We start from the raw sequence: 24,076 nt of genomic DNA, 5'->3' as shown, positions 1-24,076 counted from the left end.
ATAGCCAAGCTTGCAAAAGAATCGCAGAATTATTATTATTTGATACGTTTGGTTTTATTACCCTGTTCACCCTAATCCTAGTTTATTCCCCTGTTTTAATGTAATCGCATTCTTACATGCTTGTTATTGTTATAATGTAAACCGAAATGATATGTAACTTTGCTACATGAAATGCGGTATATAAAAATGTTAAATAAATAAATAAATACTGTTTTTGTCTCCACCACCTCCATGCATCCACTAGTCTCTCTGAAAAGAAATATTTCCTAAGATTATTCCTGTCTACTCCCTTTCAACTTCACTGCATGATCCTCTCATTCTAGAGCCTTCTATCTATTGAAAGAGGCTCACTTCCTGTCCTTAGAAACCTTTGAGATATCTGAAAGTCTTTATCATATCTTTTCTATCATGTTTTTCCTCTAGGGTATACACGTTTAGATTTTTAAGTCTATCCCTATATGCTTTAGAATGAAGACGACTGACCGGGGGACTTCCGGCAATGACGTGCAGGAGACGGAAGTGAAAGGGGGAAGCTCCGAGGCTCCGCTCCCCTGTATCGGCAAAAATAACTGTTAACAGCTTACCGTTTCGCCGTCCTGACTACTGGATCGGCTGCTGGAAGTGCTACCGCACAGCTGAGACCGGGTAGACCCGCGGGTGATGCGTAGGTCGAACACCCGTGGCAAGCCTGAGCACCGACCGCACCGACCGCGTGTAGCCAAGATGGCCGCAGCAGCCCAATCTGGAGAGCCCCTGCTTGCTACGGTCACAGAGGAGGCCCTGCAAAAAATATCGCAGCGAGTAACTGAAGCGCTGGATGGCCGCCTCTACAAATTACAGACGGCGATGGAAGATATCAAGTCGGCGGTGGAGGGCCATGCCAAGCGGCTAGACACCGCGGAGGGCCTTATATCAGACCTGGGGGACCGGTTGGCTACGACGGAGCAGCGTCTGGTGGGCCTGCAGGGCAGGCAGCAAGAGCTCCTGGCTACGATGGAGGAACAAGAGGACAGGGGACACCAGAACAATCTGAAAATAATAGGTCTCCCGGAGGAGGTGAAGGAAGGGGACCTAAAAGAAATTGTTGAGCAGTGGCTCCCACAGCAGGTAGGCCTCCTTCTTCCCGGGGACAGGATCCAGTGTGAGCGGGTACACCGCGTGGGGCCCATGCGGGACGGCCTGGGGCGCCCAAGACCGGTAATGGCCAGGATCCTTAACTGGGATCATAAGACCCGCCTTTTAAGGTCTTATCGCCAGGAGGTGGACTATAATGGCCACAGATTGTTGTTATTTAATGACTTCTCAGCTGCCACGGCAGCGCAGAGGAAGGAGATGGCTCCGGCCTGCACGGCTCTACATCAACGTGGTATTCGCTTTGCCCTGCTCTACCCGGCTAAACTGCGGGTCCAGCATGAAAATAAAACCCTTTTTTCCAACTCTAAGGAGGAGGCTGAAGGATTTGTGGCAAGCCTTCCTCATGCGGCTGGAGAGTGAGGGGCCTAACCTTTGAGGACTTAATCACAATTTGGATGGTCTTTTACTTGTTTTTTACAACGACCACAGTTTTTCCTTTTTCCTCTCTCTTGGAACTCTGAGGTTGGACTATCACTATCTAAGGGTAAGAGGTCCTGATCGTGTGGTTCCAGTGATGAGGATCGGCGCCTCCTGTTCCGAGAGGCTTTGGGTCCGTTGCTGGGGAAGGATTCTTACCCCACTGAGTTATTTACCTTTGTGGAACCTTGGCCAGTTGTTTATGTGCCTCAGAGCCTAATATCTCAGGATCTACTCTGTGGAACTTGTCTAGCTCCCAACTGATGGACCCCACACATGCATCTGCTGTTCGGAGGCGGGGGTTATAGGCTCTTTTAGGGGCTCTACTAATTATGGTTAGAGGCGGCGGACGGTGGGGAGCGGGGCGGGAGATGGGAGTAGGAGAGAATAGGGGTGTTGTTCCTATAGAGCTCAGCAGTTTGAGCCCTAGGGAACGAAGGGGGAAACTTATGTTGAAGATGTGGATGTGTTGTATGTATGTGAGTATGAGTGTTAAGGGATTGGGGTGGGAAGAGAAGGGGACTCAGGGACTCTGGTCTTCACAAATTCCATTGGTGGCACGAGTATGGATTGCAACTTCCCCTCAAGGCCTAGGCTGGGAGGCCAGGAGGGTTTCCAACAAACAAGGCAAGGGGATTGGGCGGCTTCGGCTACCCCCTCCCCTTTTTCCTAAGGATTGTATTACTGCTCTAACGTGATGGAGCCTGTTAAAATTGTTACTATGAATGTGGACGGTATCCACTCCCCAATCAAGCAGACCAAATTATTTGCATTATTCAAACGTATGAAAACACAAGTGGCGCTCTTACAAGAGACGCATTTGGAGGATGCGGAACATGCAAAATTAAAAAGGGATTGGGTGGGACAAGCATATTATTCATCCTATAATAGGCGCCAACGGGGAGTTGCCATTCTTATTCACAAAAATTTGCCATTTCAGCTGGAGCGTATCTGCCAGGATGTGGAGGGCCGATATATTCTAGCGGCGGGCACTTTGTTTCAACAACGTATTGTTTTCTGTGCTGTTTACGCCCCTAACGTATACTCCCAGGGGTTTTTTGTATCACTGATCAATCTCCTGACTGAGTTTTCGGATTACAGTCTCGTAGTGGGTGGTGATTTTAATATAGTGGCAAACCGCCAGCTTGATCATGCACCCCCCAAGCTCACTTCCCGAGGGGAGGGTAAGGAAGGTGTAAACTTACTGTGTCACGAGCTCCAATTGTTGGACATTTGGTGCGTATTGCACCCGCAAGAGCGAGATTTTACTCACTTTTCTCATCCGCACAATGTATATTCCAGGCTGGATTATTTGCTTGTATCAGATCAGTGCTTTGCTAAAATACAGGAAGCTAATATAGGGACTATCTCGTTATCTGACCATGCCCCAGTGACCATGGTTATTCATTGGGGGTTAACGGCTCAACCCCCACACTCTTGGCGCATGCGGCCCGATCTCTACTTAGACAAGGAATTTCATGGGTACCTGCAGGCCTGCTGAAAGGATTATGTAGCAAATAACACGACCCCGGAGGTTACCCCGTCGACTGTGTGGGAGGATACTAAAGCCCAATTGGATCGGGCGCGGGAAGCTTTAAATAGCCTGCTACACCAGCGGGCTTCTAAATCCCTTAGATTTTACTGATACCAGCTGTATAAGTACGGCAACCGAGTCAGTCGGCTCATGTCCCATCTGGTTAGACCTCGAGGTCAGCGTGCCTCGATTGTAGGAATTAAAGATAGGCATGGGGTGCACCAAACAACTCCTACCGGAATAGCGAACCGGTTTTTAGAATATTACACGACCCTATATGCCTCGAAGCCAATGGATAAGGGAATTGCAGATCAGATGTTTGCAGACTTACCCTGGCCGCAGTTAACTCTAGACCATTTAGAGATGCTGAATAGCCCGATAACTACCCAAGAAATCTATGCGGTTATCAAAAAGCTTCAACTGGGTAAAGCGGCGGGCCTCGATGGGCTGGGGTCTGAGTATTATAAAATTCTTAGTTTTGGGGTGCTTGAGCCTGTGCAAGCTTATTACGCTGATTTACTACATGCGGGTGCAATGGCGCCAGTCTCCAATCAATCAGTCATCGTAGTTCTCCCTAAGCCCGGGAAAGACCCTGCGGAGGTGGGCTCTTACCGCCCAATCTTGCTGCTAAACGTGGATGTTAAAATATTGGCTTCTGTTTTAGCTGCCAGGGTGTCTACCGTCCTGCCGAGTATCATTCATGAGGACCAAACTGGTTTATCCAGGTTGCCAGGTGGTGAGGAATGTGCGGCGTTTTTTAGCTGCTTTAAGTTATCAGGCTGAGGCTGAAGCATTGATCCTGAGCTTGGACGCGGAAAAAGCGTTTGATTCGCTTTCCTGGGAGTACCTGTTCTGGGTGTTGCAAAAATATGGATTCTCAGGGGCTTATCTAAAATGGCTACAGGTACTCTACCAACACCCTAGCGCCACTATCTTAATTAATGGCCTGCCCACTGAGGCTTTTCCGATCTCCAGGGGGGTGCGACGGGGTGCCCCCTATCTCCTGTGTTATTTGTTATGGCGCTGGAGACCTTGGCCATTTGTATACGGCGTACAAAAGCTATTAGTGGTATCAGTCTGGATGGGCATCCCCTGAAGCTGGCCATGTTTGCAGATGACCTTTTACTATTTGTGGGGAAACCGCGTACCAGTGTACCAGCCATTATTCATTTATTTGATCGGTTCCAATTGGTTGCTGGTCTCAAAATTAATTATGATAAATCGGAGGCCTTGTCATTACATGAGAATCTCCCAGCTACGTGGGGAGGGGAGATTCCCTTTCGTTGGGCCGCCGGCAAGCTTAAGTATTTGGGGGTAGTGATCCCGAGGGACTTAAGGTAGCTGCACTCCTTAAATATAGCCCCCTGCATTGCCAAATTCCAGGCTCAGTTGGGGATGTGGAAAATGTTGCCCCTCTCGTTTTTTGGCAGGGGCGCCCTGGTAAAAATGGTGTTGGTGCCAAAACTTTTGTATCTTTTACACATGCTCCCTTGCTGGCTGACAGTAGCCGAGGTGCGCCGCCTACGTTCTGCCATTCAAAGTTTCTTATGGCGAGGGAAACGCGCACGATTAGCATATGTGACTATGGAATATCCGCGAGAGTGTGGGGGGCTGAATTTGCCGGATTTCCGGCTTTATAATGTGGCCTGTCAAATGAGGTTCGTGGGGGAATGGTTAACGGGGTCCTATCGTTACTGCGATGCAGGGATGCTGGGACGTATGTCTACCCCAGGGTCTCCGCTGAACCTCATTCAAATGAGGGTGGATCAGCGTCGGGTAGCATATTATCCTAAAGTTCTCCTAACCCCCTGTATCAAAGCGTGGAGATGGATGCGGAAAAAGTATAAATTAACGGGAGGGCGATCTCTACTGCTCCCCTTTTTGGATAATGTGGAATTTCTCCCTGGGCGTGAATGCAGACCAGTATTTCGTCAATGGGCAGAGCAGGGGGTGATGTTTGCCTTTCATATGTATGATCCTGTTTCAGGTACTTTGTTGGACTTTGCTATGCTGGCGCGGACCTTCCAATTGCCTGCCAAGCAATTTTTTGCCTTTCTCCAGGCCCGCCACTACCTGACTGCCTTTGCTTGGACACGTCTGGAGCTTGAAGCTGAAATACGGTTCGCCAATAACATTTTTGATACTGCGTATCTCCGGAACAACATCACCAGTTGGAAGAGACTGGGACAGAAGCTTGGTGATGCTGCTCCCGTTCGCCGTATGGCCGTTCGGTGGTCTGCAGTTTTGGAATCTCCGATCGCCGAGAGACAGATGTCTAGCTGGTGTCGAGACCTATATAGACTGCTACCTGATATCAGTCTTCGGGAGCTTCAGTTTAAGCTTCTTCATTCTCTTTATTACGATGATGTTCGGCGGTTCAAGATGAAGTTGGCTACCTCACCTACCTGTATTAAATGTGGAACTGATGATGGTACATTGTTGCACCGACTGATTACCTGCCCGTTACTCCAATCCTTTTGGCACGAAGTGCTGGAGGTGGTGGGGAAATGCATAGGTGTGCCTCTGCGGCTCACTGGCTGGATGTTACTTTCGTGTATGTCTCCTCGAAATCTACCTGGCAGCTGTGCTAAGGCCCGATTTGAGAGGGTAGCTGTTTTGATGGCATGTCGCACTATCCTGGCTGGTAGGACAGAGCCACTGATTGCGCCTACACTAGCCGCCTGGTTTGGGAGAATGGCCTCTCTAGCACAAATGGAACGACTGGACTACCTGGCAGGCAAGAGGCGGCCAGACCCAATGTACTGTACCTGTTGGGACATTTGTTTTGCTACTTTCCCTAAATCGCTGCAGGAGGAACTGTGTTGCAATGGTTATACTCTAAACTGGTCCTATAAAGTGAAGGGGAAAGGGAGGGAGGGAAGTAAGGTATGAATGATGGATGAATGAGTGGTGTTTGGGGTATTGGGATCGGGTTTAGGGAGGGGGGAACTAGGGGGGGGGAAAAGAAAATTGGGGTGGGCAGTATGATGAGTTCTTGTTGGTTCTACACTGTTTGCACTGTTGTAATCATGTGCTTAAGTACTGTGTTTTACAAGTTTTCATGGTGTCATTGCTGGTTGTTTCTGCCACCCCTGTTAATAAAAAACTATTTTGAAAAAAAAAAAAAAGAAGACGACGGACCATTTTAGCAGTCATGCTCTGGACAGACTCCAACCAGTTTATATCCTTTTGAAGGTGCAGTCTCCAAAATTGTACACAGTATTCCAAGTAAGGTCTTACCAAGGGCTTATACAGGGGCAATATCACCCCTTTTTCTGCTGCCCATTCTTCTCCCTATGTAGCCAAACATCTTTCTAGCTTTTAACTGCCACTTTATCCACCTGGTTGGCTGCCTTAAGTTCATCAAATACAATTATCCCCAGATCCCGCTCTTCCTTTGTGCTTAGAAGAATATCAATTCCAATAATGTACACCTTTCCCTTGGGTTTTTGCATCCTAAATGCATTACTCTGCATTTTTTAGTATTATATCTTAGCTTCCAGACCTTAGACCATTCTTCGATCAATCTATTTTTATTTAATCATTTTCTGTCATTTTAATTTGCTAATACAAAATGCTTGCTAATTTATGCAAATATGCCACAAACTGTATTCTAGAGCTGTCAATTGGATGAGATGTTCCCACCCAGCTCTTCAATTTCAGGGGGAACTCGTCTTCTTTGTCCATTCACTACATGGCCAATCCACATCATTTTAGGAAGGTAGTTGACCAGTCCCTAACACTATTCTAGAATATTCATATTAGATTTCATTCACAATACTAGCTGAAGTAATTAAACTATGTACAAGAATTTTATACTACAAATCTTTTTACAAACAGAACAGAACACAAATGCACTACATTTTCTTTTAAGAAGCCATTTTAAAATATTGAATAAAAGTGTTCTGACTTGTACCAATTAAGCACAAGACAAAAATAATACCTTAGAGTTTGTTGTCTTGCTTACATGTTCCTGTAATGAAGCACTTGTAATAGGAGTCCAACTTAGCTACCAACCTCTGTTTATGTTTGCTTCTTTTATGGCACTCTACACCCAAGGCATCTTGTAATTTTAAAACCATCATATGACAAATGTAATGTATAATAAATGCTGCACAGTAAAAAGGAAAGGTAACTAAAGTGAAACAAAATATGGAGCATTTAGGTGTTGGGATATGTAAGTCTAAAGAGAGACTTTTTAGCTTGCACTGGAACAGGACTAACAGGAGAAGATTTTGATCATCAGGACTACTCTTTTTTTGGCCCAATAAAAAACTTTAATGTCTGTACATGCTTTTATGGTGCCCATAAATTTACAGACCTCTGCAAAATCTTTGAGGAGGCTTGTCAAGTCATTTAGACATCTTTACTTACAGTGAAAAAAAAATAGTGTTGACAGCAAAACAAACAAAACCCCTCTTCAGACTGTCAGTGAAAACATTCACAAGTGGTTGATGTCATCCAATGGCACCAAGACGGAAAAGCTCTCTCATTGCTCAGCTGATTTTTATGAGTATGCATGGATTTTTCTGCACAGCTGCCTACCATGCAAGTCTCCTCAGTTTTTATAAAAAGCTAATCTTTAATTCTGAAGGGGGGTTGGGAGGGACTGTGTGACTGATTTATCCTTTGTATGGAGAACTATTACAAATGAACAACTGAGCTTTCTCTTTAGACAAGCAAGAAAAATAATTAGCCACATAAGTGGTGATTCCAAACTAAGCACTAAATAAATGATTGCTTTGTTACTTGAGTATTTCTCTGTGTTACTGCAATCTATATTTGTTGCCTGAGGTTAGAGGGGAAAGTATTGAGATAAAGTCATGAGTAGTAAAAGTATGGATGAAAGACAAGCAGTCGTATAGCAGTCTTATAGATATCTTCTATGGAAGCAAACTGACTGTGCCAAGGAAACAGTCTTAGCCTTAACCTGATTGGCTTTTACCCTAGTTTGAAGAGGTAGTCATCATTGTTTGTGGCAATAAGGGATGCATGCAATCAGATAATCCAGTTTGAACAAGTTTTTTTCATAACTGAAAATCCTTGCTTAACTAGGTAGAAAAAAAAACCTAAGAGTCATGAGGACTTTCTGTAGGAAGTTGTTCATTCCAAATGAAGAGTAAAGCTCATCTACAGTCCAATTTATGATGAGCCTGTTTGCCCTATGGGCATGTGGTCTTGGGAAGAATATTGGCAATACAATGGACTGGTTTAAATGAAATTAAGAAACCACCTATGGTTGAAATTTTGGATGAGTTTTCCAAGCTACTCAGATGTGAAAATTGTGAGTATAAGGACAGTATGAAACTAGTGCTTGCAATTTGCTTACTCACTGAGCAGAATTAACTGTGACCAAAAATAAAGCTTTCCAAGAAAGGCATTTTAGATCCATAATTGCCGACCATTAAAATGGAAATTTTATGAGCTGGGCAAAACTATATTTAGATCTCACAAACAGGAGGATCTTTAATTGGAAATTTCACATGCATGAGGCCCTTTCATGAATCTGTCAAGGTTGATGGAAAATAGGAACGCCATCCCAGTCATCTTAGCATGCTGCTATAACGCTGAAATGAACTCTGATGGAATTAGTTTTCAAACCTGACTTAGAAAAGCTTAATAGATACTTAAGTAACAAAAAGATAGGACATTTAAAAAAGAGTTCTGACTGAAACATGAGTACCAAGTAGTAAATCTTTTCCATTTGAACATGTATAATCTGGTAGAATACTTCCTTGAAGGTGGATTAACTTTTTTCACCTCCTTGGGCAACTGTATAGACAATACTAATTGACTGTCAACATCCAAGCAGTCAGAGCTAAAGATTGAACACAGATGCAGGAGATTCCCATTGTAATGCATGAGGAGGGATGGGAATTTCTTCATTATTGATTGTTGAACAACTAAGCGTTACAGCTATGAAAGCCAGTTTTAACAAGGTCAAACGGGGCCATCAAAGTCGGATTTCTGATTGTCCTGAATATCAGAGCAATTGGGGGAAACACATAAAAGTGTCCTAGTTTCCAGAGAATTGAGAAAGCAACTGCAGTTACACCGTTCGCTTGCTGTTTTATCTGCAAAGTGCCCCAAATTTGAAAACATTTTCCAGTATTTGATCGTGTAGCAACACTTGTGCAATTGAAGTTGGAAACTAATGTCTGCTATCTGATTTTGGTCTCCAGGTCAGTAGATAACTAGAAGCAGTATCTCTGGGAAATTTCCCATTTCCAAATTTGTGCTGCTTCCAAAAGTTTATTCCTCCTTGTTTGTTGATATAGAACATTGCTACCTGATTTTCTGTCTGGATCATATCACCTCGTTCTTTAACCAAAGATTGAACCCCTTCAGAGCACTAAAGATTGCTCTCAATATTTCTCTTCATGACTGGGTTCCCCAAGAAAGCAAGTTTACTTACCATAAACTGGGTGCTCCACAGACACAAGTGATGTCATCTGATGGCACTGAACGAACTCTTCTCACCTTGCTCATAGAGCTTTCTGCACTACTCAACATGCATGTGAATTTCCACAAATGCACTGCTTTGTGAGCCCTTCAGTTGACTGCAGAACTTAGCTTCAAGCTACACAGTTGACTCTCCAGGGAAGCAGGCGGGTATTAAGCATAGCTAATTCATCCTGCTAGCTACAGAGAACCTCGTTTACTGTAAGCAAACTTGCTTTCTCCATTGACAAGTAGGTCTGAATTAGCCATGACACGTGGGGTGACCCAAGCAGAGGGTTGCAGCAGAATATAATGCTTCCCATTCATCTCCTCCCTTCCCCTCCCTCCCGCATTCTTTTATAGCAGAGCAGAATAGGTCCCTGGCACGGTCTCCAAACTGATTTCATCGAGGACCTTCCTCTTTCTAAAGAAGGGGACAGATAACCTCTTGGCCATTGTCAATGCCTTTTCTGCTTGGCCACAAGCTTTCCCTTGTAGGAAGCATGATGCAGATACTGTAGGTTACTTACTCTTTGAACAAGTTATCTGTAGGTTTGGTACACCCCAGGATGTTGACTCAGCATTTGTGTCAACAGTTTTTCGTTCCGTGTTTTATGCTCTAGGCCTTTAGTCTATGTTGCACACCTCTTTCTGCCCACAGAGTTCTGGAACAGTAGAATGTTGTAATCTTTCTATTAGAGAGTCTTAGAAATCATTCTGAACAGACTAGCCTAAACAACTTCCCATTTTCCTGGCATCTCTTGGTTTGTTGCCTCAGGCGTTTCAAGAAGGCATATCCTCTTATTAATGTCTGATGGGGAAAGATATGCCTTTGCGTATTAATCTTTCTTTCAGAACCATGTGCAGATCTTCTTTCACCAATACTTATCTTGCAGCATATCAAGCAGTTGTGTTGGGACAAGGATACCTAGCACAGTCGAGAGCTCAGCTGTCTCAAGGAAGTCCGCAATCAACTAATTTCTTTTGTTTCCAATCCTCTTCAGTAAGAAGACTTAGTAATATGACAAAGACTAAGTTAAAGCCTGTGAAAAGGCCCTTACCTAATAGTGTATGCATTAAGTCCTAATATTGTCAGTCTTCTCTCTCCAGATAAAGCAGAAACATCTTTTAATGATGCTCCGTATTCTTTGGTGCAGACCAAGTCTATTAATGCACGTCTTGATGCTAAAAGTATTAAACAGGTTAAAACAACCATGAAAGGACAACTTAAGCAGCAACCATTCCCCACATGAAAGCTTAATGTATTGGAGAAGCAGGGGCTTTGCTACCCACAGGCTATTTGTTGGAAAGTACTTCTACCAGTTCAATAAATGTAAATGTTTGAGATCACATGGTATATTGATAATTAGAATTTTAGGAAACATGGAATATTTTGGTTGTCTAGCACACAGGGTATGAAAATGTTTCAGTATTAGAAATAGGCAGGGGGAAAGGATATGACAGAGGGAATACATTTCTATGGTCAGGAACTCAAAGTTTACAACTCTCTTGGGGCAGAATGTTACAGATCACCTGACCCCATCAGCATGAACCCAATCAAAACATTAATTATAGGCCTTTTTATAGATACACTACAAAATTATTTCAATTTTATGGTTATTAAAAGAGCCTGATCATTCACAGTACTTTTTCAATTAAAAGATAAAGCTATTAAGCAAGTCATGCTTACCAGGCAAGTATAAACAAAAAATGTTCAGGAAAGCAAGCTTACCTGTTATATAAACTTCTTGGTGGAGGAAGCAGTGGTATAACGGTGTTACTTATACACTCACAGAGTGGGCAAAGGAATTCGCCATTTTCCACATCATAGCTTGTATGCCCTCGTAATCTCTGCTGTCTTCGCTGTTCCTTTGCTTGTACTGCATCAAAGTACCTGGAAGGGCAAGACTTTCTTTAGAGCTAGTCCAGCAGCCACAGATGTCAGGAATAATGCATTTCTGAGATTTCTATACTTAAAATTACTGCTAGTGGCTGAAATTAGTCAGAGAATCGAGCATGACAGCTTCTGCTCCATGGCTCTGAGGACTTAGAAGTGCCAAGAGCAGAATCTAAAAATAAATAAATAAACAAACAAACAAACATGAGTACCAGACCGTGCACCCAGCAGGCAGATGCAGGTTCCAGGGGGGGAGACATGCACTGTTGCTGGGAAGACTGTGCTAGATGAGGGAAAATTCTCAAGTAGCTGTACAAAAAAAAAAAAGGGATTGTGGCTATTCTAATTTAGCTTGAAGCCCAAGAGTAGGAGGAAACTGCTGGTCAAAAACAAAGCAAAAAGAAAAGGAGTCGACAGTACCTAAAGATGAACACAAAACAAGACAGAACTAGAAAAAGTAAGGCTTATAGTTTAAAACAACCTTTGAAAATTCTCATTGTAACTGAACATATTTTGCTAGGTTTTAATTATCAGATAAAGCTCACTAGAATTCACAACTGAATATGTCATTCACAGAGGTCGATTTTTAAATTTGGTGGAGAAAACATACATTACTGAACACCAATTTCCTTAGAAGCAAACTTACTCTCCTGTAACAGGTGCTTTCAGATGGCAACAGATCAGTCACATGCACTAAATGCAGCTATTCTCGGAATTTGTTGTTTTTGTTTTGCCCCAGTGGTCCCTTTCTTCTCTACCAGCTCAGTCAGAATCAGTGCTGGGACTCTGCCACCATGGACCTTCACTCACAACTAAAAATGGGTTTTCCCCCTATTCTATTGGACTCATCTTCCCACTGTTCCTAGTCTGCTCACTGCAGCAATGGTCCTGAGGCTGGGCGTCATGTAGAAAGCTCTAGGAATCACTCTGCTCTACACAGTGACCTATCTGAATGACTGCTGATGTACTTGTCATTTGAGAAATAAAATAACTCTAATAAAGAAAGTAAATGTTGAATAGGACATAACCTTTTTTTGGTTTAAAAAAATGTTTCCTTACTGCACTAAATATTTAAGCAATTTATAAAAATGACTGACGAGCAACAGGGCTCTTTTAAGTGGTGTAGATACATTCAAACACCAAATTAAACATCAGCATTTAAAATAAAGGAAAAGAACACTTTCTAGCTCAAGGCAGGATAACCTGAAATATCTCGCATAGTACTGATTACCTTTGCCAACACTGGGCATGCATAATATGTCCACAGCTACCAGTATGGGTTCCACAGACCAAATCGGGGTGCATGAACAATGGATCATACTTCTCTGCATGAAACAAATAGTTTAGCATGTAAATGTTCGAGTAAAACATTTTACATAGTTGAATATTGACAGTGATTTTCAGCTACCTTTGCTCTAAGTAGGTAATAACAGGGTGAGGGATATGTACACAGCAACACTTGGAAAGTGTCCAATTATGTAGTATGTACATAATCCATATATAGTCATTTCTCATCCTGTCTTAGGGAAATCTGCAGCCATTCACTCAGAGAGCTTTCTAACTTGATTGTTCAGTTTTCATCACTAATCATGATAAATATGTGACTGCAGCAATAATCAAAAACAGGATGTCTGAACTGAAAACTTCTGCTTAAACATTCAACTTCAATCAGCCAAACTGCTCATTAAGTAAACAGTACATTTGTTTTACACTTCCCCAATCACCAAACCTCATCAAAATGTACAGGAGATTGAAAAACAATTATGCAGACCATTTAGGAAAACACTGGCTAGAACTTTACAGATATTTTTAAAGATAAGAGCAGCTGAAAATTGAACTGTACCCTTCAGCCACAGGGATAAAACCATGTTTTACCTGCGGAAATGATGCCTGGCCTGCCAATAAGCAGGTAAAAGTACACAGGTATGTCATTTATATGCACACAGGCGGTGCTCCTAAGGGCAGAGCTGGAGAAGGGGGTTGCACTTGTGCACACACTTTTGCATTTTCCAAAGTTTGCATAAAAGTTTCCCAAACAATTTCTGTATTCGCAGCAGGTGGAATTGTGTGAGGGGGAGATTTGGTGGGCTAATTTTCAAAGTGGACTTATGCACGTCTGTTTTGAAGAATTTATTTATGAACATTTGACATTCTGCCTTTTCCCAAAGTACCTCATCCTCAAGGTGGATTACACTAAATGTAAATAAACAGATGCATCAGAACAGCTTACAATCAAATTAGACTTTGCAATTAACATAGCACTGGGATCCATCATAAGAAAACCCATTTGTGAATAATTTCAAGACCCAATTATGTTCCTGTTGTGTATAACACAGACCCTTGACAGGGGTTCAGGAACTGTGACAAAGATATGGGTCTTAGAGGAAGGTTTGGCTGAAAAGCCATGCCTTAGCATTTTTCCTGAACTTAAGGTAGCATGACTGCAGGCATAGGGTCAGTAGTATTTTGTTCCAAATTTTTGGTGCGCAAAAGCTGAAAGCACAGAGTCTCATGCAGGACCATCTGGCGGCAGTCAACTGAGGGCAGGAAAGACGAGTCATTTTGATGGACCAGAGTTCCCTTGATTGCATGTAAGGGGAGAGAAGTTGAGAGAGGAATTTAAGGGCCTGTTTATTCAAGCATTTGAAAACTATGCAGATAGTTTTATCATGCTTTCTACTGGGGAGCCAGGAAGTTGATACAGAATAGGCTTAACATGATTAGTTGCTTTTGCCTCTACCAAAATTCTCATGGTAGTACTTTGTAAGAGCTGGAGGCGCTTCACATTGAATCGTGAGATGCCATTGTATAGGGCAGCGGTTCTCAACCAGTGTGTCGCCAAGAACACGCAGGTGTGTCACCACACTTCCCGGTCCCCTGCTGACCCAGCTGCTCCCCTTACCCAAGCAAAATAGGTCCTCCGCCCGGGCTTAAAATGCTGATAAGCTCAGGCGGAATGCTGCAGGACAGCTGGAGTCAGCGGCACCGGCATGCTCTTTTCTTCCCGCTCCCCCCCTCCCCGTGGCCCAGAAGAGGAAGTGGTGAGCAGCGGGTGCGTGCGCAGGAAGAAGAGACCATGCTAGTGCGCTCAGCATCAGCCCGAAGAAAAGAAGAGAGGCACGGCCTGAAGGATGAGCAGCGCAGCTCAAAGTAAAATGAAGAACAACGTCAACTCCTGTGGCCGATGGGACTCCTTTCTCTGCAAGGGATGAAAATGAAATAGGTTGCTGCTGCCTTTAGGGTTAGACGTGGAGGAGGCTGCTGCTGCTAGTTCGGGGGAGGTGGGGGGAGTGAGTGAATGAGCAAGCATGTGTGTTTGAGATCCTATGTGTGTGTGTGTGTGTGTGTGTGTGAGACAGCATGTATGTGAATGACTGAGACACTGTATATGTGAGAGAGTATGTGTGTGAGTGAGAATCTGTGTATGAGAGAGAGCATGAATGTAAGTGTATGATTGGGAATCTGTATGTGTAAGTTTGTGATTGAAAACCTGTTTGTGTGAAAGAGTATGTGTGTGTGATTGAGATCCTTTGTATATGAGAGAGATCATGTGTATGTATGATTAAGAGCCTGTGTGTATAAGTAAGAAAGAGAGCATGTGTGTGTGTGTGTGTGATTGAAAGCTGGTTTAGGTGAGGGAGCATGCGAGTATGTGATTGAGAGCCTGTGTGTAAATGAGAGAAAGAGAGAGAGCATGTTTGTGAGCATGTGAATGAGAGTCTGTGTGAGAAAAAAAGGCAGCATATTTATTTATTTTATTTATTTAGGTTCTTTTAATATACCGATGCTCAAGACAGGTCTTATCGTACCGGTTTACAAATAACAAGGGGAAACCAATAAAAACATAGGAAGCGAAAAAGTTACATTAAAACAGGGAGGTCAAACCTGGCTTTAGAAGAAAGAGAGAGATTAACAATTTCTTTTCTAAATGTAAAGAAGAGACTATCGGCAAGGGAGCCGATAGCATATATGTGTGTGATTGAAAGCCTGTATGTGTAAGCATGAAAAGACAGACAGTATGTGTGTAAATGTGTAATTAAGAGCCTATATAAGTGAGAGAGAGAAAGCATGTGTATATGTGAGCGATTGAGAGCCAGAGTGAGAGAGAGAGAGAGAGAGGAGAAAGTTGCAAGCACACCATCCCTCCTCCTGCTAATTCAAAACAATCTGAGGGCACCTGGATATCAAACGTTCCCAGGTACGCAGAGCAAAACATTTTTTGTATTCTTATTATTTTTCATTATTGGGCCTTTGTATCTGCTATTTTGAAATATTTTATTGGTATCTACAAATTTTTTATATGAGTTTTTCATTATTGGATATTCCATTCATCAGCTGTTTTGAAGTAATCTGTTCTTTTTGTTAGTATGGTTTTATTGCTATTGATTTTATATTTCTTGATTTGTTTTATAAGGACTGGTGGTGTTTCTTTTTTTCCTTTGTTACACTGCATACAGAGACTCTGGCTTGTTGTGGTTTCCAATTCAGTTTTTGACTGCAAGTTTCCATTTATGCTTTATGGTCTCTTTATTCTTTGTTAGGTGAAGGTCTGCACATGTGATTGAGGTGAGGTATTCTGCTGCATGTAGTTTCTAGGTAGGGCTCTATAGCAACCTGGCTTGTTCCATTTTCCTAATAGAAGTATTGGAGTTTTAAGGCCTGGTGTAATATTTTCAGTGTTGCCATTTCTTAGGTAAGGTGGTTACCGTCTGAGTGCTGGAAGATGACGCTATTCTGGTATGGGATGTTTACTATTTATATAATTTATGTTCAGAGAAAGTACTTATTTTTCCCTTGTGTCATTCTTAACAATAAAAGTAATAGGGAGCTTTTTTTTTTTTTTAAATTTCTGCCATAGATTGTAAAAGAAAATTATTACTTACCTGCTAATTTTCGTTCCTGTAGTACCATGGATCAGTCCAGACAGTGGGTTATGTCCCCAATCCAGCAGATGGAGTCAGCACAAGCTTTGAGGGGGCGTATCCATATATACTACTACCCCCTCTGCAGGAGTTCAGTATCGAGTATATCAAAGCCCGAGTAGAAACCCCCGAAGGATCAAGTTTGTGGAAACAGATAATGAAAACAATTGTAACCGCAACAAGTAACTGCAAACATCCTACCAACTTGTAGGGAGCTGTGAAAAACAGCGAAAAGAAACAACTGTGAAGACACAGAACACTGCGAGCAAGAAGCAGCGCAGAGCTGAGCAGGATCAAGAACCCAAACGCGGTGGGCGTCTGGACTGATCAATGGTACTACAGGAACGAAAATTAGCAGGTAAGTAATAATTTTCTTTTCCCTGTACGTACCTGGATCAGTCCAGACAGTGGGATGTACCCAAGCTTCCCTAAATCGGGTGGGGTCCTGCGAGGCCTGCTCGGAGAACCTGCTCGCCAAAGTGTCCAGAGACCGAAGAGGCGAGGTGCAGACGATAGTGCCTCGAGAACGTGTGTAACGATTTCCAGGTGGCTGCCCTACAAATTTCCTGCGAGGATACCGAGCGAACCTCCGCCCAGGAAGCCGCCTGAGAACGTGTAGAATGCGCTACGATTCCGGGTGGGGGAGTCCGACCCGCCCCAATGTAAGAAGCAGCAATGCCGGCCTTCAGCCATCTGGCAATGGTAGTCTTCGAGGCCCGAGACCCCTTCTTAGGACCGGCCCAGAGTACAAAGAGATGGTCAGAGGTTCGGAACTCATTTGTAGCCTCCAGATAGAGGCGCAGAGTGCGCTTGACATTCAAGAGACGGAGAGACTTCGGCTCTGAGGAAGAGAAGGACAGCAACTCCACCGTCTGGTTCACATGGAATGCAGAAACCACCTTCGGAAGGAAGGAGGGAACGGTGCGAAGCGAAACTCCAGAGTCGGAGAAACGGAGATAGGGCTCTCTACACAACAGAGCCTGCATCTCCGAGATGCGTCGAGCGGAACAGATGGTCAAAAGAAATACAGTCTTGAGAGTGAGATCCTTTATCGTTGCGCTGCGCAGCGGCTCGAACGGTGGTCCCGACAGGGAGCGAAGCACAAGGTTAAGACTCCAGGAGGGACAAGGGTCCCGTAACGGAGGACGCATATGCTTGACACCCTTGAGAAAACGAGCAATGTCAGGATGCTGTAGAAGAGAGCCCCCATCGCTCAACAGCGAACCAAGGGCGGCCACCTGAACCCGTAGTGAATTATAGGTGAGCCCTTTTTCCACCCCCGCCTGTAGAAACTGAAGGATCTGAGGTACAGAAGCCTTAGCGGGTCTCGTGGCCTGGCTGGTACACCACAGCTCGAACACCTTCCAGACTCGAACATAGGCCGATGTCTTTCGTGCCCGCAATAGCGTGGATACTACCGCCTCCAGGTAGCCCCGATGCCGGAGGCGGCGCCTCTCAAAAGCCAGGCTGCAAGACAGAAGAATTCTGCCTGCTCGAAAAATACCGGGCCCTGATGTAGGAGCTGGGGGAGGTGCCCCAGCCTGATTGGCCTGTCGATCACCAGCTGTAGCAGGTCCGCAAACCAGGGTCTCCTGGGCCATTCTGGGGTGACGAAAACCACGGTCCCCTGATGGCTTTCTATTCTGCGGAGCATCCTGCCCACCAGGGGCCATGGTGGAAAAGAAAGATATGGTGGCCACGGGAGGACCAGGGCATCCACTCCCTCCGCGCTCTCTCCGGAGCCACCTGAAGAAGCGTGGAGCCTTGGCGTTGAGAGCGGACGCCATCAGATCCAAGTGGGGGGCCCCCCACCGATGGACGAGAAGTTGCATTGCTTTGTCGGAGAGAGACCACTCTCCGGGTCCAGCAGTTGACGACTGAGGAAGTCCGCCTGGACGTTGTCCACACCGGCGACGTGCGAGGCCGCTAGCCGGACGAGATGACGCTCCGCCCATTGCATCAGCAGCGCCGCCTCGAGCGCGACCTGCGGGCTGCGCGTGCCTCTTTGTCGGTTGATGTAGACCACGGTGGTAGCATTGTCCGATAGGATTCTGACTTCTCGGTTCCGAAGAAGCGGGAGGAAATGTCGCAGAGCTAGCCGGACCGCTCTGGTTTCCAGACGGTTGATTGACCACTTCGCCTCCACCGTGGACCACGTCCCCTGCGTGGCGCTTCGATCGCAGACTGCACCCCAGCCTGCTAGACTGGCATAGGTGGTCACCACCACCCAATTTGGCAGATCGAAGGACATGCCACGGGCCAGGTCCGGCGGATCCAACCACCAGCCCAGACTGTCCCTGGCATTCTGTGGGAGCGGGAGAATCATCTGATAGTCCTGCAATACTGGTTTCCAACGGGAGAAGAGCGCCCACTGTAAGGTCCTGAGGTGCGCGAAAGCCCAAGGTACAAGGTCGATGGTGGACCCCATCACTCCCAGGAGTTGCAGGTAGTCCCAGGAGGTGGGCTCTGGTAACGCAGAGAACCGTCGTGTGTGATCCCGCAAGGATTGAGCTTTGTCCTGGCGCAGAAAAACTTTGCCCAGTAGGGTGTCGAAAGTTGCCCCAAAAAAAAACCCAAGCGTTGCAAGGGCATGAGGGAGCTCTTGGAGAAGTTCACTACCCATCCCAGGGAATGTAGAAACCGTACTACTCGAGTCACCGCTGAGCGTCCATGATCGAATGACTTCGCCCGGAGGAGCCAATCGTCCAGATAAGGATGAACCAGGATGCCCTCCTTCCGGAGAGCTGCCGCCACAACTACCATGATCTTGGTGAAGGTGGGCAGCGCCGGCGCCAATCCAAACGCGAGAGCCGTGAACTGAAAATGCTGGTCCAGAATTTTGAAACGAAGGAAACTGTGGTGGTCCGGGCGGATGGGAATGTGCAGGTAGGCCTCCGTTAAGTCCAGGGAGGCGAGGAACTCCCCCCGATGCACCGCCGCAATCACTGACCGGAGCGTTTCCATGCGGAACCGAACGACTCGAAGGGATTTGTTGACTTCCTTGAGGACTAGGATAGGCCGGAAGGAACCGTCCTTCTTTGGTACGACGAAATAGATGGAATAGTGGCCCGAGCCCACCTCTCCGAAGGGCACGGGCGCAGTAGCGCCTATCTCCCGGAGTCTGTCCAGAGTCAGCTGCACCGCTCCTCTCTTGAGGTCCGAGCCACAGGGGGAAAAGATGAACCTTCCCTGCGGGGGGCGGACAAATTCCAATGCGTAGCCGTGTTTTATGGTATCCAGGACCCACTGGTCCGAGGTGATCCGTGCCCACTCCGCTTAGAAATACGTTAGTCGGTCCCCAATCCTGGGGACAGGGGAGTGGGCGAGACTGGCATCATTGTGAAGACTTGGTATAGGGGTTCCCGGTTCCGGGAGTAGTGCGTGCGGGCCGATGCCCGCGGAAGGCGCGCAACCAGGGCTGAGACCTGGGGGCGGATGGCCGGGAGCCCGTCTGTCTGTAGCCCCTGTAGCGCCGTTGCGCTCTGGTCCGAGAAGAAGAAAACGCTCTGGATGGTCGAAACCTATCCTCCGGCAGCCGATGAACAGCGTTCTCCCCCAGGGACTTGATGATCTGGTCCAAATCCTCCCCAAAGAGGAACTTGCCCCTGAAGGGAAGAGAGCCCAGACTGGACTTAGAGGACGTATCAGACGCCCAATTGCGTAGCCACAGTAGTCGTCGTGCTGCCACTACCGAAACCATGGATCTTGTGAGGACCCGAAAAAGGTCGTACGAGGCGTCCGCCCCATACGCCACTGCGGCTTCTAGCCGATCTGCCTGGGCAGCCTCATCGGACGGCAGGTTCTGAGACGTGAGGAGTTGTTGCACCCAAAAGAGACTAGCCCGCTGGGCAAGCGAACTGCACATCACCGCCCGCATACCCAGAGCGGAGACCTCGAAAAACCCGCTTAAGGAAAACTTCCAACTTACGATCCTGTGTGTCCCGCAACGCCGCACCTCCCGTCACTGGGATAGTCGTCCTCTTCGTGACCGCCGACACTGCGGAGTCCACCTTTGGGACCTTGATGAGGTCCAGAAAATCTTCGGGGAGCGGGTACAGCTTTTCCATAGCCCGGCTGCTCTTCAGGGAGGCCTCCGGGGTGTCCCATTCCCTGGTGAGAAGTTGTAAAAACGAGTCATGAATGGGAAAAGCCCGAGCCCTCGGCCGGAGTGCCGCCAGGACAGGATCTCCCTTCCTTGAAGAAGTGATGACAGCGGGAGCTACTGGGGCAGGCGGGTCTGGTGGCGGATCCAAATCTAATTCTTGGCTGATCCGCGGGATGAGGTCGTCCAGCTCTTCCCTCTGGAAGAGGCGTAGGGTACGCGGATCATCCCCCTCCTGTGTGCCGTCCCCTTGTCCCCCGTCCGGGAGGTCAAGTCCATGTCCCGCTGGGTCTGGCACCGCCCCCACTGCCGCGGGCGTGGATCGGACCCGGGTAGGAAGGCGGGAGGCCCCCACTCCCGGAGGGTCGGGGGGGGCCGGCGTCGAGGGCGACATCCGAGGGATCTTAGGAGGGGGGGGGGGTCCCACAGGTGCTTCCAGCCCCTGCAGATAAGCGGTATGCATGAGCAGGATAAACTCCGGAGAGAACCCCGGCCTGCTCGGGTGCGCTTCGGGGGCGGCGTGGTTCCTGCTCCCTGGCTCTGGGTGCTTGGTTCCTGCACCAAAATCGGGGGAACACCCCCGCTGGTAGAGTCCTCCAGGGATCCGTTCTCCCTCGTGGCCTCCAGGGATCCGTTCCCCCTCGTGGCCTGCGCCTCAGGGCGCTCAGAATGTAAAATGGCCGCCGTTCCCGCCAAAAATGGCGGAGTGGCCGGCCCGCACCGCCCGGGCAAAAAAGAGAAATCAGTCAGGGACTGTGAGGTACCTTCCCCCCCGGGAAGGCATCGTGCACAGATGCCCTCCCGGGAAATCCGGGACCCCGGGTCTCCGCAGGCCGCACAGCGGGACGGCTGCGGCATCGGGATCGCTGCAGGAGAAAAGAAAAAGCCACGGGGGGGGCCACGCGCACAAAGGCGCCGCTGCGGGGGGGCCCGGTCGGCCCGCACTGCCCGCTGTCTGAAAATAGAGGAGGGTGCCGCGGGGGGGCCTTCCTGGCCACACGACCCGCCCCAGACATCTTTCCCTAAATGGCTCAGCAGCCCATGAGGAGCTGTAAAATGGCCGCGGGTGAGGGAGTAAAGAGCGAAGAGGCCGGCTCCACCGGCTTTCGCGGGCACCGGGGGCTGAGCTGTAAAGGAAAAAACTACAAAGGAAAAACAAACTTACCCCTGGCTGCAACGAGAAATAAACAGCAAGGCCGCAGAGAAGAGACAAGGAAGATAAGCCATTCCCCAGAAGTTGAAAGAACTCTGCCTTTTTTTTTTTTTTTTTTTTTTAAACTTAATACAAACTTGATACAAACTTGATCCACAGAAAAAGACAACAACAAGCCATAATCAAGCAAGAAAGTGAAGGAAAAGGAGGGGAAGCCTGATTCCCCTACTCGCATCTGCTGGAGTCAGAAGATACTGAACTCCTGCAGAGGGGGTAGTAGTATATATGGATACGCCCCCTCAAAGCTTGTGCTGACTCCATCTGCTGGATTGGGGACATAACCCACTGTCTGGACTGATCCAGGTACGTACAGGGAATGAGCAATGTGTCACGCATGTGAGAACCATCTGTCAGGTGTGTCTCAACCGGAAAAAGGTTGAGAACCACTGGTATAGGGAATTTAATCGAATCAGCTGGTGATTAATGCATGGATTACAGTAGCAAGATTGTGTTTAACAAGGAAATTGTGCAGCTGGCGGATCTGATGCAGATACATGAAGGAGGACCTTACTTTCGAAATGTGGGGTTCCATTGTGAGATTTCAGTCGAGTTGAACTCATAGGCTTTATACTGACTCCTTAGGATGTAAGGTGGCACCTGCCAGTGAGGGAAGTGACTGTAGGGAGTGGGACCTTGGCAGCTGAGCCAGAGGAGTTTGGATTTAGATGGGTTTAGTCTAAGTTGGTGTTTGCTAAGCCCCTGGACTGACTTAAGCATGTATTTGACATCTAATTTAGGTAAGCAGTTATAAAATTACCCCCATAAATCACAAGGGGAACAGTAAGGTCACGCCATACCTGATAGATGTGCATAATTGCTGAAAGGGAGCTACCTAAACAGGCATATACTTAAGAAAATGATTACATTTTATCATGAAACATCTTTGATTGAAAAATGTATTTCAACAATGTCACATTGTATTTTATTTTACTGCACTGAAATCTTGTTTTTCAAGATGATACCAAAATCACAGAAGGAAAAAATGGTTGATTATGCAAAATTTGCATAAATCAAATATACAGTTAGAAATAACAGTATATGTAGATATTATTGCCCAGTTCAATCAATTTTAAAAATCACAAGATCTCATTGGAAAAACGTCTGCCTACTAGAGTTTAGTAAATAACAGTTATTATTCCTTAAATGTTTTCCATTTTTTACTTCCCAAGTGGAACTGTGATGCCATTGTATAGGAAGCACCACCATTTTATTGGCAGATGATCCATTGCAAATCCAAACCATACATACTATTATTGAAGACGTTCTGCAAAGTTTGTCAACATAGATATCATCAAGCGAGTAGCTAACTGCATGGGAATTGCTCAAGACTTTCAAAACTTATCTTACAAGTAACTGTTCCAATTTAATAGCATACAAATAATATTCTACAGCTAACAGGACACACAGCTCCATTAAAGGATCTAATTCATCTGGTTGAACACATACAAGAACACACACAGTATACACTTCTGAAGCAAATGGTCTTGAACACAATATTTTGAATCTTTTAATCAACATTTATGATAAATCAGCACTAGGGCTAATTAAAGAAAACAATTTTGTTTGTTTAGATTTCACCCATGCTTTTTCATGAACAGTTCAAGGCAAGTTACATTCAGATACAATAGGTATTTTCCCATGTTGTATCACAATGGCTACTAAACAAAGGTGAAAAGGCAGGTAACTATCTAGTCTTTCGGACTACAATACAGATTTGGGTATTACTTACCAAGATCCTCAATAACTTTACTTCTGTTTTTTGACAATACTGTTGATCTTTGAACAAATGCTGCCAGGACCATAGCTTTGTTATCTATTTTGAACTCCTGTTCTTCTTGGCATAGGATGCAGATAACCATTTGCTTCTGTTCTGCTCCTCGAGTCTGCTGTGGACCCAAAACTATGAGTGCTGTATCTGGAACCGCAGAGCTGAAATGAAATAAGGATATTAAATGCCTCACTGTATAAAGGATGTGGTTTAAAAGTATTAAGTCCTACAAAAGTTAGTACCATTCAAAAAAAGCAAGTGTTTCTCTACCTATTATCGTGTACTGTGGAGGTTGATGCCTCAAGTTCTTCCACTGTTTGCTGAAAGAGCTCTTTGTTCTCATCAATAAAATGCCGCTGCATCTCAGACATCTGAGCCATAATTTTCTCTCTACGTAGCCTGGCAATCTCAGCCTTGCGTTTCCTTTCGGCTTTGTCTTTATCTCGGCATCCCTGCAAAGTAATAATCTACTTAACAGCATTGAAAACTCATGAAGCAATGAGCCTTTAATGACTAAAATTTAAGTTCAAAGGCACTGTAAATTATATATATTGGGATCAGGTGACTGTAAACTAAGTTGCTGGGTTTTTTTTTTTAAATTTCCCCCATAATACACACTCATGCCATAACATTAGTTATAGAACCTAT

General features: G+C 45.9%; 1 protein-coding gene across 1 annotated transcript in view; it reads right to left on the bottom strand.

Annotated features, from left to right (window-relative positions):
* Window positions 1–24,076, bottom strand: part of UBR2 (ubiquitin protein ligase E3 component n-recognin 2) — a 426,990-nt gene that overhangs the window by 94,675 nt on the left and 308,239 nt on the right. The window contains 4 exon segments of the mRNA XM_029593304.1: window positions 11,259–11,420; window positions 12,655–12,748; window positions 23,390–23,589; window positions 23,699–23,880. Coding sequence (XP_029449164.1) covers window positions 11,259–11,420; window positions 12,655–12,748; window positions 23,390–23,589; window positions 23,699–23,880 — 638 coding nt within the window.

Source organism: Rhinatrema bivittatum, chromosome 3 (assembly GCF_901001135.1).
Source record: "Rhinatrema bivittatum chromosome 3, aRhiBiv1.1, whole genome shotgun sequence".
NCBI classification, from domain to species: Eukaryota; Metazoa; Chordata; class Amphibia; order Gymnophiona; family Rhinatrematidae; genus Rhinatrema; species Rhinatrema bivittatum.
This window is presented reverse-complemented; position numbering and strand designations above follow the sequence as displayed.